Below are 17,657 nucleotides of genomic sequence, written 5' to 3' on the forward strand. Positions count from 1 at the left end.
TATAGATTCACCTGCTCATTGTTGGTCTTCCTTCCTCCCGTGTCTCTCTGTCTGTGCTCCTCTTTATATAACTTAGAAGTGATTAGATTTAGGAGCCACCCTACACTGGTATGACTTAAATTGATTATATTTCATAAGGTTACATTATGGAGGTGATTACATTACATTAGATTGAATCCACAGGCATAGAGGTTAGGATTCCAATGCATATTTTTGGGGGGAGGAGCACAATTTAATCCATAACAGACAGGAAATTGTCCCACCAGGGGACTAAGCAAGAGTCCCATTAAACTTCAAGGTAAGGCTGTTGTTGAGTCACTTCAAGTCACTTCTTGGGTCAAGAGGCCAGTAGACAAGCAAAAATAGAGGCCATACCAGCTGGAATAACTGACTCTGACCATCAGGCAGAGGTACACTAGAGACACAAAAGAAACAAGGAAGGGCATGCTTGGCACTCAGGTGATCTACTTAGGTATCTCTTGGTAACCGTTTGCCCAATTTTGATGGTAAATGGACAAGTGTAGCAACCATGGCCTGAGAAGGTCATGGTGACCAGTGGCTCATGAAGATCCTTATTCAGAAATAAGAATCTGTGCCATCTCAGCAGCCTAGCCACTTACACAGAGGTGCTGGTTAGGGGTTAAGGAGCTCCAGAAGAGGCGGTGGAGGAATAGGTGGTGCCTTGAGTTCAGCTGCAATGGCAATCACTACAGTTTTTCTCATGAAACTTCCTCTTGTAAAACTGACCCAAGAAAAGAAGCCAGACAAAATACTGGAGGAGCTCCTCCTAGAATTTATTACGTGAGGCAAGTGGATTCAAAGGGTACAAGGGATTGTCTACTGTGGATGCCATGGTGTGCCACCCAGATCTCCCTCCTGGTCTGATGTACTCATTCCCCTAGCTGGTAGGAGTGTTGGTGACAGACAGCTGTCGGCTGAGTTCCTTTTCTGATAGTTGCCATAGGTTGGAGAGAGCTGCCTTGCCCAAGGTCGTGCCACCATAGCGTGGGGGAGGAGGCTGAAATTCTCACCTCAATTTGAGACAATTTAGAAAGGTCGTCTTAGCCTCAGAGCTCCCCGTAGGATGGCTGAGAACTTCACTGCAACTGTATTGCAGTTCCAATTCCCTCTCTGTGCAATCCGGCCTCTTTCTCTTCCTTTCAGGTGTTGATCCCTAAAATACTCCCCAATAAACCTTCTGCACACAAATCTTTACCTTGAAATATGATTCTTAGGTTTCTGATCTGTGAAAAAGTTTCTCCAGTTTATACCTCACTAGAAATATAATGGAGTCCCTGAATTGTGCAAATGGCTAATGTGCTCAGCTGCTGACCTAAAGGTTGGCAATTCAGGTCCACTCAGGGGCACCTCAAAAGAAAGGCTTGGCAATCCACTTCCAAAAAATCAGCCATTGAAAATGCTACGGGGCACAGTTCTACTCTGACACACGTGGGGTGACCATGAGTCAGAGCTAATTTGAGGGCAACAGGTTTTTAGAAATATATAATAGTTTCATCACAGCTTTTCTGGTATTGGGTATCCTAGTTTTTAAAGTTGGGAATTTTTGTTGCTGTTGTTTTGTTTTCTACATTTATTATGTACAATGGTGTGGCAGTTTTATTTGGAATTTTTAAAATTACCAGCAAGGTTGAAAATATTCTTACATGTTCATTTACCAGTTATATTTTTTCTTCTGTAAAATGTCTAGAGGCATGAGTATTTTGGGACCTGGCCTTTATACGTCACCCAGACCAATGACCATTTCTTTTCCACCTTTCCCACTTCTTTTACATGGTGCACAGCAGGAGCTTTTGAAGTATTCTGGTCCTGTTTACTGTCAAATAGGATGCTATTCTCTACCCCAACTCCCAAATTCCTAGAAGGGCCAATTCATGAAATTGGGTGGAGAATTGGGTTGGAAATATGCTAAATATAAATAGGCATTTTATTAAAAGTCTATAAACATACTTCATGACTCCTCTTTGTTTGTTTAAGCTCCTCAAGCTTGTGACTTCAATTTTCCAAGGCTGGGATATTTTCTCTGGATGCAGGGCTACATATTTCAGGACTAAATGTACAGGCAGCACTTAGCACCCACAGCGTTGCATTGAGATTCCCTTCAGACTGACAAGAACTCCAGCTTTTATCTGACTTCATTAGAGAAGATTAAACAGACAAAGATGTTTGGAAGCTTTTTCAAAATTCAGAAACACTTTAATACCCTTCCAAACTACTACTGACACTTGAAATTTTGATTATGTGAAGAATTTTGTCTCTGGAACATGGAATCACCTACTGCCAGAAATAACTCAACTGAGACCTGGAATCTTTTTCTGTCAGAACTGATGTTAGTAGGATTAGCTAACAGGCTAGAATTCCCATTTTGAGCAAAGACATCATATGTGATTAATGGAATATTTGGACATGGGTACCACCTGACTTAGAACAACTGAACTAGAGAAGTTCAATCTTTATAAGCTTATCTATCCTAAGTAGGATTTCCATCATAGTGAATAAACTTTGTATTAACAGTTGAAGCTGATGTAAATTTAAAATAAAGTTAAGTCAATGCAAATAATTAGTGATAAGAAAATGTGGCAAGCTGATTCGAGAGGTGGAAGAAACTTTTGATGGTATGGATTCATGACTGGTTGAAGTGTATGCCCCTGAGCCAAGCTGTAAATTTTGGCAAAGGCATTATTTGTTTCTTTAAAAAGTTGTTATGAACACAGCTTGGGAAACCATCAAGAAAAATGATAGGTACGAGTAAAGTATAGTTTGTTCATTCAGAAAGAGAACTGGTTGGCATATTTTCAGATATTGGGGGGAGGCTGAGAGGGCTGATAGAGACAGAAGACTTATTTGAGAATTAGCTGAAGTCTTTGAAGTTGAAAGCTACTGTTCAAGATGGGTGTTTAATGCTTTTGAAAAGGGAGCAGAACATTACTGCAAGAGAAGTCACCTTTGAAACCTTTCTCTTAGAATTGACTGTTTACACTCATTGGCTCATCAATGGAAAATTTTGCCCCAGGGGATCCAAACATAGATCTGACTACTAAGAAACCTCTCAGGAGAAGAAGGCATCTTCATGACTCAGTTCACTGGGCTCATATTTTTAGGAACCAAACAAGCAGCCTATGCCCCACCCTCACAATATATTTTCAAATGTAGATTTATAGTGTATGTTTAGTTTTACATATTAAATATGTCAAAGCATGTATTTGTGGGGGGTAATTGTTTCATGATTATCTGGCATGTTTTTTATGTGAAATGTTGTCTTAGTTTCCTAGGGCTCTGATAACAAAATAGCACAAAGTGTGTGGCTTTAAAGAACAGAAACGTATTGTCTCATAGTTCTGAGACTAGAAGTCCGAAGTCAGGACATCAGCTGGACCGTGCTGTCTCTGCTGTTGGGGAAAAATCCCTCTTTGTCATTTCCAGCTCTGGTAGCCCCAGGTGTCTCTTGGCATTTCTAGGCTTTTAGATGTAGCTTCACAGAGTGTCTCCCCCTACCCCACCATGAGCTCATTTCTACATACATTCTACTTTTTTTTATGAAACACTACTCAGAAGAAATCAGGACCCACTCTACTCTGCCTTGACCTCCTTAACTGACAACCTTTAAAGAAAAACCCTATTTCCAAACAAGGTCACATTCACAGGCACAGGTGTTAGGACTCAGCATATCTTTTGGGGGATGCAGTTCAATCCATAACAAACCGGTTTCCAAAAACAAAAGTCCAATTCATAAAAATTCGACTATGGAACCCTTTTAGTTATCAATCCGGAACTTTAGTCTATTGTAAATCATGTGTCCAAAGGATCTGAATTTTTATTTCAACTTTGTTATTCTTTCTGAGTCATAGAGAAAGGAAGAGATGGGGATTAATGTTTATGAGCACTATGCTTAAAGAATCTTACTTTAAGCCTTATAAACAACTCTATTAAGTATTATCATCTATGTTTGTTTTAGGGGAGGAATCTGAGGCTCAGGGAGATTAAGTAATATGCCCAAGGTCATTAACATTAATAATTGGGGGAACTGAGAATTAGATGCAGGCTTGCTCTCACATACTGCTTTGCCAATAATAAAGATATGACATAGAATTACTAATTTGAAAGTAAACATTGTACCTAACACCGTGCTGGGAACATAGTAGGTGACCAACAAGGGGTAGATGAGGAAATGGGATAAAGCACCAGGCTCCAGAATCAAACTCCTTCGTTCATATGCTGGATTCATCACTTACATAACCTTGGGTAAGTCACACTTACCTCATCATGCCTCAGTTTCCTTACATGAATTAATTCAGTTGATACTAGTAAAATACTTAGAATGGTATTGTATCTGGCACATAATAAATATTCAGTGAATATTACCTTTTAATTATGATTAATCAGCAAAACTTCACCACACTGGAGCTGTGTGAAGTTGGGTAAGCCTGAGTTTCCTTGTCTGTAAAATGGGGAAAATAATTTATTTTGCAAGACTATTTTATTTAACAAACATATACTTTTATAGTCTTTGCTCTGTGCCAGGTACTGTTCTAAGTGGTCTATACGTACCAACTCATTTATAGGTAGGTCTGGGGTGGGGCCTGAGATTCTGAGTTTGTAATAATAAGCTCCCAGGTAGCAATCACCTAATGTGCCAGGTACCATTCTGATGCCCACTTCACAGATGAAGAAACTGAGGAACTGGTCACACAACACAATTAAGTGAGCTGAGATTCAAAACCAGACTCTGCAGCTCCACAGTCTGAGTTTGTAGTTATACCATGCAAAGGGACAAGTGAAATAGTGTCCATAAAAAGCCTAGTAGGTGTCAGCTCCTCTCCCATCTTCTCAGTAAATATCTTTTGAAATTCTTGGGGAATGAAAAATGATATGAATTTATTAGCCAGACTACGGGCTTTCCTAAAATGCCCAAGTTTGTATAATAATAGCATCCTTGGGCTCTTTGAGGGCTCCCAGAGATATGTGAACATACACCTCTCTGACGAGGACTATCTTGGATAACCTTTTCTGTTGACATCTTGGGGTTTCAGTAGCAAGACGTCAGCATGCACTCGTGTATGTGCGGTGATGTCTTGTGGAGCAGCTGTCACTGATGACAGTTTGCAGCAGAAGAGCTGGAGGACAGAGCCGATGTTTCTAATGACTGAGAACTAGTAAAGGAGGTCAGGCAGCAAAGGGATCAGTTCTGACAGCAGGGCTCACCCGAAGATGCCATTCAGGGTTTCTTGATGGGGATGTTAGTTTTAGGTGGGGCAATTCTATGCTATGAGGGACTGTCCTAAGCAAAACAACCTGAACTATTTCATAGTTTGTAGGATCCGTAGCATCCTTGACCCCAGGTACTAAATGCCAGTAACTCCACCTGTCATAAAAAAAACAGCAGTTGCCATCAAGCCAATTCTGACTCATGGTGACTCCATGCGTGTCAGAGCAGAATTGAATTCCGTAGGGTTATCAGTGGCTGATTTTTTTGGAAGTAGATTTCCAGGCCTTTCTTTTGGGGTGCCTCTGGATGGACTTGAATGTCCAGCCTTTCAATTAGCAGCCAAATGTGTTAATCATTTACACCATCCAGGAACTCCCCACCAGCCATACTGGTGTAAAACAAAACCAAAATATACTCCCACACTGTGCTGTGCTAGGGAGGAAGGGCCATTATCACCTTTACGGAGAACTGTTCTTTGTTGGGCACTTGGAGTTACCTGAGATCAGGAGCAGAAGGCTGCATCCTATATTGCCTTGCTGTTCATAGTGGGGTCCATGGAAGCAGCATCAGTACCAACTGGGATCTTAGTACAAATGGAGAATCTCAGACCCGACCTCAGACCTACAAATCAGTACCTGCATTTAACAAGATCCTTAGTGATTTGCATGCACATTAAAGTTGAGAAGCACGGCTATGGTAGATAGAACATGGGCTGGGAAATAAGAAGGTCCAAGGTTGAAATCCAGACTTCCTCTTACTAGCTGTATAATCATAGGAAAGTCACTTAACCTTTCTGAGCCTCAGCTTCCTGATATTAAAAAGATGCCAATGCCTTCCTCATGGTGTAGGCACATAACAGGCATTCAACAAAAGTCATTTCCATTCTCCTCTTCTATCGTCCATGAGAGAATGCAGGAAAACCAGTTTACCTCTTTGGTGACCATTAGGGAATTATCATTATAGGATACTGTAACAAGATGAAGAGATGATGATGCTTGGTACATTCTTTCTCTTTCTTCTTCCTGCTTTCTTCCAATACATGTCAGGTTTAGCTAGGGCAGGGCTGGGGTGGAACAACAGAGCAGAGAGGGCTGACGTGGGTATCACAAGGCTGGGAAAGGCCAGTACTCCTGGCTAGGATAGGTCATTTAGGAGGAACGAATTAAATTTCCGAGGTAAAAATGTAATTAATGGTAGTAAAACATTTAAGGAGCCCTCCTGGCACAATGGTTAAGTGCCTGACTGCTAACTGAAAGGTCAGCGGTTTGAACCCACCAGCCGCTCTGCGGGAGGAAGATGTGGCAGTCTGCTTCCATAGAGATTATAGCCTTGGAAATCATGTGCGCCAATTCTACTCTACCCTATAGGATAGCTATGAGTCAAAATCGATTCGATGGCAACAGGTACTTGTTAGTAAAAACATTTAGGTTGCTGGGTGGTGCAAAAGATTTGCACTGTGCTACTAATCCAAAGATTGGTGGTTCATACGCACCCAGGGACGCCATGAAAGAAAGCCTTAGTGGTCTGTTCCTGTAAAGATTACAACCAAGAATACTCTACCTACGGATCTCAGTTCTACTCTGTCACACATGGAGTCACCATGACTCAGAATTCATTCTATGGCAACAGGTTTTAAAACGCTTAGAAGGGTGCACGTAATAAATGCTCAGTGAATGCTTTGCAGATGGCTAAGGGAGTCCAGGGAAACCCTGGTGGCATAGTGGTTAAGTGGTAGGGCTGCTAACCAAAAGGTCGGCAGTTCGAATCCGCCAGGCACTCCTTGGAAACTCTACCGGGCAGTTCTACTCTGTCCTATAGGGTCGCTATGAGTCTGAATCGACTCCACGGCAGTGGGTTTGTTTTTTTTTGGGGGGGGGGGTTTAAGGGAGTCCAGAGAACAAGTGCAGGTCCAGGAAGCTATTAGGCAGCCAGTGAGGGACTTAGAATCAGAGACACGTCTGGGAATAAAGAAGATGGAAATAAACTTGTCAGGACACTTCCAGGTCCTTTTGTTACACCTTCTTCTGTGCTTCCGGTGTACCCTGCACAGTATTCTACTGTTTTATTATTAGATCAAAAACAGTTCCACCTGGACATTGTTTTCAATGTCTAGGAAAATATCTGTTGTTGTTGTTAGTTGTCGTCGAGTCTATTCCAACTCATAGTGACTCCATGTGACACAGTAGAGCTGCCCCATAGGGTTTTCTAGGCTGTAATCTTTACAGGAGCAGATTGCCAGGCCTTTTCTCTCATGGAGCCGCTGAGTGGGTTCGAATTGCCAACCTTTAAGTTAGCAGCTGAGGACTTAACGGTTGTGCTAGGGTGCCTTAGTCCCTAGAAGCTGTATATAAATTCTGTTTGTTGAATGAATAAATGAATGAATGCTTTGTTTCAAGTGTGATGATTTCCATCACAGTTTATTCCTTAGGGAAACCCACAGGCCTCTAATACAGCTAACATTGAGGCTCTCTATGAGCAAAGGGGCCCCTGGTAGTCTCCAATCCTATGTGCCCCTCTTAGGTAACAGCCTGGATTTCTCACCTTACCTCTCTTCTTGCAGTTACTGTCCCAGACATAGAGAAGGAACCAAGGGGAATGGGCATAAAGTTGGGAGAGTTTTCAGCCTACCAGTTCTCCTTTTGGCTATTGTTAGATTGAGAGACTTACTTTCCAAGGAGCAAGCTACCTCAGTTTCCAGGAGGTCTGGAAGCTGAGAAAGAATGCTTGTGCTTTCTTTACTAAAAAATAACTGCCAGCCCCCCTGGGATGGCTCAGAAGGTCAGTGCTCTAGAAGCTAGCTTAGAGATACACCTGAACTCTGAGGCAGGAAGCATCAGAAGCTGGTCCATGGAATACAGATATAAAATTCAGCTTCTCTAGCCAGGTTATGCTGGGAACCCATAGAAGGGGACAGGCAAAGGATTCGAGGCTCCATCCACCTGAATAGGGGCTGCTGGGTAAGCTTGGCTACTTTCCAGAATTCAATATTTAGGGGGACAACGACTCTTCAAAGGACTTCTGGGCCTCTGGACCTGAGATTAGTTGCCATAGGGGACTGCTCATCCTCTAAAAGTTAAATGCATTTCATTGCCTATCAGCTCCAGAGCTTATCAGCTGCTCAGCAGAGCCACTTGCAGCCTGGAATTTCCTTATGGGAGGGGATAAATTGGGGAATTGGTGAGGGTGGGGGATGGAATGGCCCAGGGCACTTTTATGTTGAAAGTGAATGAATGAAAGGAAACCTTGCTCTTATTCTCCCCCACTCTTCCTAACAGGTCTTTTTGAAGTTCTGGCTTTCTAAAGAAGGAAGGCCTAGTTCTCCCCAGAAGACCCCAAGCAGTAGGGATGGAGTTGTTGGTGGCAGATGGGTGGTGGAATGGCTCATGGCTCTGCCTGCAGCAAGCTAAGAGCTGAGAATGGTTGGAACCTCACCCTTATTTTCTTCCCCTGCCCTTTTTTTTTTTTTTTTGGTGTGTGTGAGTGAGGTGGGCTGGAGGGATGGGGGGTAAGAAAAGAAGGAGCGATTAAGGAAGGGAGGGGAGAGAATTTGGCACATTATACACCATGTGAGTTGGCCAGCCCTTCCTTTCTTCCTCCCTTCCTCCCTCCCTCCCCCCTTTCCCTCCCTCCCTTCCTCTATCTCTTTCTTCTTTTAATGTCCATACTTAAAATAAAATAAAATAAATGATAGAAACATCATCCAGTAACTCCCTTTCCCTTTGCCAATCCCCAGGTTTTACTCATATTTTGACTGAAGATTTGAGTCACCTGGCCTGTAAAGAACCAAAACCAGCTGAAGTGTTGGCCAAGGACAAAAGTGGAATAACTAATGGAAGAAGGAAGTGATTTCCTTGCCTGGCATGTATATGTGTAAATATATGAAACACGACAAATAATTAAGCAATTCTTTTTCCTCCCTTTCTTATCCCCCTCTATCCAATATAAGGTCGCTATGAGTTGGAATTGACTCAACGGCAATGGGTTCTATCCAGTAAAAAGTGAATTAAAGTGGTTGACCGTATAATTTGAGATTTAAGTTATAGGCTCTCAGAGGAAGACAGCATCTGAACTAGGAAAGGAATGGATGTTCCCAGAGAGACATAAAGTGGCATGTGGGACATTGTACCCTTCCTTATAGGGAGCAGGTGTGTGCATCCTCATTTGTGTGAAGGCCAGTTACCATGTTAGGGGGATATTTGATGTTGTTATCGTTTTTTTAGGGAGGATATTCTCATCAGGGGTAAGAGGGGTGGACTGTGCTCATTTGTTTATTTTCAACTGAGCATCATTTTATCTTTTTCTAAGATCTCCTTTGCAATGCAGAGGAGCAGCCAGGAGCTACATTTCTCAGAATCCCCTTTCTTGTATGGTTGGGGTTAGAATTTGTCAGTGAGAAATTCTCAGGCGAGATATGAAAGACGGATAAAAGACAACGTCATTCTTCAGAAGCTATTGCCATCAGATGTGCAGGCAGCTTCACAGCTGCAGCTCAAGACAGCTGGTAGGAGTTTCCAGAGACCCTGGATTTTCAGCAGTCACCCCAGTCATCTGCTGGTGGCTTCCCTAACCTTTTCTTCACCTGTTCTTCCAAAGTTTGTGTAAGACTCCAATTTCTACCTGGAATTCTTTAGTTGGTATTAAAATTTAAACATATATTCCAGGAATACACAGAGCACTTTTTATTTTTCTTTTCCTGATGGAGCGCTGTTACAAGGCTTAATGTCCTGGCATGGGGGCTGGTGTGGGGGTGGATGTCTCTCACACCACCTGATAACACCTGGCTTGTAACTGACTGGAATTTCTCAACACTTGGCCCAGCAGTGTTAGTTGCAATGAATTTTGTTCGTGTGCCAACGGGGAAGTGGTTAATGACAGAACAAGACAGTGGTCTGGACTGCCTCACCACAGTCGCTCTATGGATTTGGTGACAAGGAAAGGATCAGTCTGGAGTCCCCTGATGTTGACTGGGTGGCGGTCATGTGGGTGACTTTGACTGGAAATCTAGTGAGATGCAGCTCTGTGTCTGCCAGGCCATCAGTCCTAGGGCCCAGCTGTTTTCAAAAGGCCCCAAAGCACGGCACTGACACCTGTGAATACATAGGTGCTGGGGCCCAGAGCTGCCCAGGTGCAGATGCCCTTACTGTACACTGGTATAGCCACTTTGGAAACTGTCATTCAGGGAAGGCAGAGGATGCCCAGCCTTGGCTTAAAGTTATCCACTACTGGGTTCAGAAATGACAGGTCTGCTTTACGGCTGAGAGAGTGTGTCTCCCAGAAATCTCTGGCATGGGGTGAGGATTCTGCATGGAAGTGGTCAAAAGCATAGACTATGGAGGCAGACTGGCTGGATTTGAATCCTGCCCCACCACTTACTAGCTGCGTGACCTTTGGAAAGTTTCTTAACCTCCTTGGTCCTTAGTTTCCTCATCTGTACAATGGGCATATTAAAATATCTACATCATAGGGATGTTAATACATGTAAAGTGCTTTTTAGGACAGAGTCTGGCACATACTAAAAACCAAACCCATTGCCAATGAGTTAATTCCATAGGACAGAGTAAAACTGCCCCATAGGAGTGGCTGGTGGGATCGAACTGCCTACCTTTTGGTTAGCAGCCGATCTCTTATCCACTGCACCACCAGGGCTCTGGCACATACTAAACGCCATGCAATTATTATTATCATACCAAGAAAAGGCAAGTTGGGCCAATGATAGAGGCTCCGGGTAAGAGAGGGGAGTGATTCTGAGGGCAGCCTGCTCCTGTTCAGCCGAAGCAACTCTAATCCAGCTTACTGTGGATTCATAACTGACTCCTGTGGACAGCAGGGGAGCGGCAAGTAGAAACTAAAAGTTTTCACTAAAACTTGGTGAGAAAATGGGAGCCTGTGTTGGTGTCTCCACAGAACAGGGGAGGAGGCAGTCTCTCCCGTTGCAGAGAACACAGCCTGGCAGGGCAGCAGGGGTCAGCAGAAATGCATTGATACCTGGCAGGGATACATGCTTCATAGCTGACTGGATTTGTTTGGGACTGCATACCAGACATAACCAGGACTGCCAGAAATAGCTGAGGGGGATTTTGTCCCATATTAGCAGGAGGCATGAGAATCTTGAGATCCTGGCTAAACTTACGTTGGATACCACCAGTCCCTCAGGTGGAAAAAGGCAAGGGCTTTGGTGACAGACAAACCTGGTTTTCATCCCAGCCACTTACTAAAGTGTAAATACCCAAAGGGCAGAGACCATCTTATTAATTATGGAGTACATGGAAAGATTCAGTAAATGGATGTATGGATTTAATATCGTGGACCTCAGTTTCCCCATCTGTAAGACGGAGATTGTGTAGTGATCTCTAAAGCTGATCTAAGGATTACGTTAGACAGTGCCCAAAGGCATGGAGTCCCTGACCCCCCAAAGATCTCATTGCTGTCTAGCCGATTCCGACTCATAGTGACACTACAGGACGCAGTAGAACTGTCCCAGAGGGCTTCCAAGGCTGTAAATTTTTATGGAGGCAGACTGCCCCATCTTCCTCCGGTGGAGCAGCTGGTAGGTTCAAACTGCCAGCCTTTCAGTTAAGCCAAGTGCTTAACCTCTGTGCCACCAGGGTTCCTATGGAGTCACTGGGCGGTGCAAATGGTTAATGTACTCAGCTGCTAACGGAAATGTTGGAGGTTCGAGTCCACCCAGAGGCATCTTGGAAGAAAAGTCTATGATCTGCTGACACACATGGGGACACTATAAGTTGGAATCAACTAGATGGCAACAGAAATACTCATGCAAGTTCCCTAATGAATATTGTATTTTGTTATTAATTTTGATAGTAAATATGCTGTGTCTTGCTTAAATTAGAAACTCAGATTCATTTGGTGACTCAAACTTACTAATCTGTTTTAGTGCAGTTAATTGTAGTTCATTCTACATTTGCCAAAGACTAGATCCTTTAAGGGAAGACATCGTACATCTTACAGGTTTGTCCCAATTTGAACAGTGCTTTTCAGGTGTTATTTATGACACAATGCTTCTGGACAAAAGTCAAAATATAGTTAGCTATTGGTAAGCACCATTGAATTTCAGAGAATAGGACATTACAGATAGGTTATTAAGTGATTTAAACAGAATACACTCAATGAGATGGACTGACACAGTGGCTGCAACAAGGGACTCGAACATCACAATTGTGAGGATGGTGCAGGACCAGGCAGTGTTTAGTTCTGTTGCCCACAGGGTCTCTATAAGTCAGAACTGGCTCAAGGGCACCTAACAACAACATGCTCTGGGTTGGGAAAGCCATGTCAGAAAAAAAAAAAAAATACTAATTTGTATCCAAGAATTTCATAATATGTAAACACTATACATTATTGTTAAGCTTTTTCTTTGTCCATTTAAAGTGCTTTCTGACTAATCTTGTTCGGGAAAGCTTTGAATAACGGGGTTTTTAGTTGCTTTTATGCCCCAGGGAAGTTCCTCAAGAAATGACTGAATAACGGATGGGAAAGTGGCCATTTCATGATTGGTCTCTGACTTCCATTTTGATTCCTTCCAGTCAATCCTCCATGCTCTGCCACTGGAAACTAGGAAACTAAATTTATTAAATCTGACCTTAATTTTGTATTTATCCTCCAATCAATGAGTTCTAGTTTGCAGGTGGTTCCATTCCTCTCTTAAAGAGCAGAATGTATGTGGTTTGTTGTTGCTATTTTCCTTAAAAATCAAAATAATCATTGGTTAGCTTCTGGAATTGAAATTATATTCTGGACGAATGTCTGATATGGATGAATATGCTGAATTTGATTTTCTCGAAGAGGAATGAAGCAGGTATCAAATGTACTGTGAGTGCTGATATACCTTAACATGACTTGTTTATGTACTGCCATCTACTCACGATTCAAAGTGTTCTTTAACACCTATTTTACAAGGCATAAAATACAGGTAAGAGTAAAATTACTGCTTGGAAAGTTTCTCCAATTCTGTTTTAAGATCAGAAAGACCTTCCTGCTCTGCAGAAAATATTATTTATTTGATGTGGAATAAATTTTCTTTAAGAACAAGCCAGGACTACTTCATATGAGCAGTATTGAGTATACCCACCGAATGGCACACCAAAATATAAATCACCACAGCCAGATGCAAGCTTTTAACAACTTTAATACAATTATAATCCATATAATACATCTTATAACAAATGTGGATACAAGGACATGAAATATCAAAGAAGTTGCACATCTTCCCATCTTCAAATGATGTCGGCTTACCCATCCCAGGAAAACAATCTGGCACTGGTCTCCTGTTTAGCAATGTTACCAATATCATCTACTGTTTTTAAAATCAAAGTTGAAGTGATACATTCATTTGCCAAAAAAAGGTTAAAGGCAAAGAAGGTGAATCAACATGCAAATTAGCATCTGGCCCAGTTGCAAAATTAATTTCCCAGATGTGAGGGATTGAACCATGCACCCTTGCAAGCAAGATGAACGGCAAACAGATGACATCAAGCCAACAGGAAATTCAGCAAAGGGCCCAGGAGACCCCAAGATGGTATAGGCCAGACGTCTACTGTCCTTGGTGCTCATGTATCTGTACTATCACCCTGACCTTCTAGATCCTGGCTTAAGCGTCTATGAGACCCATGTCCTAGGCCATCCTTTCTTTTGGAGATGGAAACCATTGTTCAAGGTCTCAGGCACGATTAACCCTGCAGTTGGTCAGCTGCACTAGGGTAGTTCAGAGCTGTAACAGCTGTCTGGTGTGGCCACAACACAGCTGCAGTTTCATAGATTTAAGTAGAAACAATTCACCAGTATAACAGCAAGCAAACCTAGATCACTTATATATCTATGTAATACTTCAAATATCTATAAATATTTTTCTCCAGAAACTGAAAATACTGTAGATATGAATTCATTAATCCTCATGACACCTCTGTGATGTAATATAGGGTGAGGTCAATATGAAAGCATTGCCCTCATTTTAGAAACAAAGAAACAGAAGTTCAGAGAGGGCAGGAGATTTCAGTGGGGCCACTGTTTTCAGAAAAACAAAGTCGAATCCCAGTCTTCCAGGAATTTGCAATCTCTGGTCTAGAAGAGGCTCCTGCACTGACCTCCCTAAGGCTTTTACACTAGTCCTATGCACGGATGCTGTGCTGTTCATTTGGATCCACTGGAGCCATTTCCCCTGGGTAGACCTGAACAGACTCTCTCCCTGAGGAAAGTGATGTCAGTTATTGGCATATGTTTCATATGTGTATGAATGTGTGTTTTAAGTAACATTTGCAGAATATAATTGCTAAAATCCTCTGGCCAACTCAAATGCCAAAAATACATTTAGCTAAATAAGGTTCAACTCATACATTCTTTATACCAGCATAACAAAGAGTGCTCTTAGAGTTTTTGTGGGAGGCTGTCGTCTAGCTGAATACACTTACTTTAGACCCAGACCCTTCTCTTCACCATAATGATTTTGAAGTTAAGAGCAACTAGCTACCTGGTGCCGTTGCTGACTCTATGGTTTATAATTGGGTGGGGTTCTCTGTGAAGAGTTGGTCCCTCTGACCCAATGTTTATGACTGAAGCCACACCCAGAAGTGAACCTCCAAAGGTGTACCATGGACATGTTGTCAAAATGGTTTTAGCTGAGGGGGACAAAATTTATGGAATGTCCTGTTTTTATTAGCTTGTTCTTTGCCAAACCGAAAGCCCTTTGAAGGAGGTGGGGGTAAGAAAGAGGGACAATTATCCAGAACATTTACAGCCCAAGGTGCACCTTTGGTCATTCTTGGCCATTTTTCTGAGAAGATCCACTTAAAAAAAATTCAGAGATATTATAATTCCTGGAAGCCCACTCCTCGTTACCTACTGCTGTTGCAAAATACCTCTCGGGGTTGCTCCTTCTCTTTTGGCACCTGAGGAATGTGGGATGAATTCCTCAAGCAGGGTATGGGATGGCAGGTTGTGGACAGTGGTGCTGCTCCCTGCACCTCTGACACCAGAGAGGTTAGAAAAGTACTGCAATGGTGGTTTTCATGTCAGGACTTTGCTAGACCAGAGCGAGTGACAGGATGATCTGCGGGTCAAGTTTCTGTACACTAAACACTCATGGCAATAAGTTCAAGTTTAGAAATAAAAACTGACCCAGTTTCAAGTTCTTTGTGACATTGAAGGACAATAGAGCACATTCTGAAAGAGGACCTGAAGTATGTTTTCTACTACATGAAATCAGGACATCAGATGCTGGTTGCTAATATCATGTATTATGGGAGGACAGAGTGGCAGCCGTGAAATAAAGCTATCTAGGAAACACATGGAAATAAAAAGGCAATCATGCATGCCAAAACAACCCACGACCAACAAACACAACACTTTCAATATAAAAAATTTAACAAATCATTTCATTTGTTAAAAAAAAAAAAAGTATTACTAGTCTGTGAATGTCTCATTCTATCATAATGAAACACAATAAATTAGGGTTTCTCAACCTTGGCACTGTTGACATTTTGGGCTGGTTAATTCTTTGTTGTGGCAGGCTGTCCTATGCACTGTAGCATGTTTAGCAACATCCCTAGCCTCTACCCACTAGTAGCACCCCCAATAAAAAATGTTACCAGACATTGTCAAATGTTTCCTAAAACCAAAAAAACCCATTGCCATTGAATTGATTCCAACGCATGGTGACCCTATAGGACAGAGTAGAACTGCCCCATAGAGTTTCCAAGGAGCACCTGGTGGATTTGAACTGCTGACCTTTTGGTTAACAGCTATAGCTCTTAACTACTGTGCCACCAGGGCTTCCAATGTCCCCTAATGTCCCCTAATGGGGGGAAAAATCACCTCTTGCTTGGGAATCACTGAGATAAATGCCTATAATGATGATCCGTTCTTTCTCAGAATTTGCTATGCAAGATTTGAGACGATATACCCAGGGTATTCCTTTATTAAAGGGAAGAATGTGTAAGTTAAAGGTGTGGGAAGGATAAATGGATTAACCATGGTGTTGGTTTCCTATGGAAATGCCTCAGTGACAAAAGCCAATACATTAGTGCCTGCTTTTAAAAAAAAAAAAAAAAAACCAAACATTTTCAGTCATTATCCAACAGACAGGAAGGCAGTGAGCCAGTTGTTTTATTGGGTATAAAGCAAGGATTCTATTGACTCCTTCGAGCAGTGGATACCTCTGAGAGTGAGAGCTTATTCTTACTTCCCTAATGAGGCCCTCAATGCATGTCACTCCCTCCTTTCTCCCCTGCCCTCCTCAATTCCTCAAGCACTCAGCCCATGACATCTCTTCTTTTCTCTTCTAGATCTAAACTCATTTCACGGCATTCTCCTTTAGGATCCCAACTCCGCTGAAAGCTGTGGGCTGCAATTCCAGCTGAAGTTGAATAGAACTGGCATCCTTAGCTGAGACAGGAGCCTGGAGGGGAGCACAGGTAGAGGTGGGCTCACTGAGATCTGGCAGCAACTTGTTCCTCTGGCCCTCAGCCTCCAGCCTCCCCCAGGGCACTTTCTATTTTCATCTTTCATTAATTAGGCCGCGAAGAAGCTGGTATCCAGCTTGTCCAGCTTAAAGGATGTCCTGTGAGGCACAACCAGATAAACGGAATTTAAAAAGGAATTGGAGAAACCCTTGCTTTCCTCACCTGCGGAGTGAATTCCTCCTAGTCCTCATTTCCTTTCCCCTCATTGACATGTAACATAATTTCCTAGAGAAAAGTTTAAGAAGTACCACGAACAAAAAGCTCCCCTTAAAGTAACCCCCAACAAAACTAACCCAGTCCCTCTTCCTTGGTCCCTCTCGGAGCGGGTCTTGCGGTGGATGCAGATGCCTTCACCACGGTGGTTGGGCCTGGTAGCTCAAAGTTGGCCCATTTCAGAAGCAAACCAGCCTTGATTCACCTTTAATTAATGGTTCTTTTTGTATCAGACAGGGGGAGTTGTAGCAGCCATAGGAAAGGGAGGAAAACAAAAACAACCAGACCAACAAAACAGGGCTTAAGATTGCCATTCAATGTGCATCGGGTACTTGTTAATTCTACTGGAGAAGCACTTATAAATAAAGAACAGTTATTCCATCCCAGTCCACGGTCCTTTGTTAGGAGTCGTCGTAGAGAGGGTTGTTGTAGTTTCCCCAGGATCCGTAGTCATGGTCATCCAAAAGCCTTCCATAGGAGGAATGCCTGGTGGGGAAAGAGAAGAGCGTTGTGGTTACTTTGTAGGACAGCCTAATACATCTGCAGCCTGAATTGGGTAGCTGATGGGGACTATGAGGGGTGAGAACATGATGCTCCACTAGGACAATCCTTTGGCAACAGAGAAGAGCGACCAGCCAAGGGTCTACAAACACCCTGTGGCTATGACTGATCCAGCTGGGAGCCCACCTGGCGCCTTCTGTTGAGATCATGGGGCCTTGTCTCTCTCCTCAATCCCCAGTGCTGGA

At 42.7% G+C, this 17,657-nt stretch overlaps 1 protein-coding gene across 1 annotated transcript in view; it reads right to left on the reverse strand.

The window, feature by feature from the left end:
- Window positions 1-13,841: 13,841 nt before the first annotated feature.
- Window positions 13,842-17,657, reverse strand: part of PARM1 (prostate androgen-regulated mucin-like protein 1) — a 122,778-nt gene continuing 118,962 nt past the window's right edge. The window contains exon 4 of the mRNA XM_049885995.1: window positions 13,842-17,397. Within this exon, the coding sequence (XP_049741952.1) occupies window positions 17,313-17,397 (85 nt within the window). The 3' untranslated portion in view covers window positions 13,842-17,312. The remainder of the gene's footprint in view (window positions 17,398-17,657) is intronic.

The sequence above is a fragment of the Elephas maximus genome, chromosome 5 (genome assembly GCF_024166365.1).
Source record: "Elephas maximus indicus isolate mEleMax1 chromosome 5, mEleMax1 primary haplotype, whole genome shotgun sequence".
In the NCBI taxonomy this organism is placed as follows: Eukaryota; Metazoa; Chordata; class Mammalia; order Proboscidea; family Elephantidae; genus Elephas; species Elephas maximus.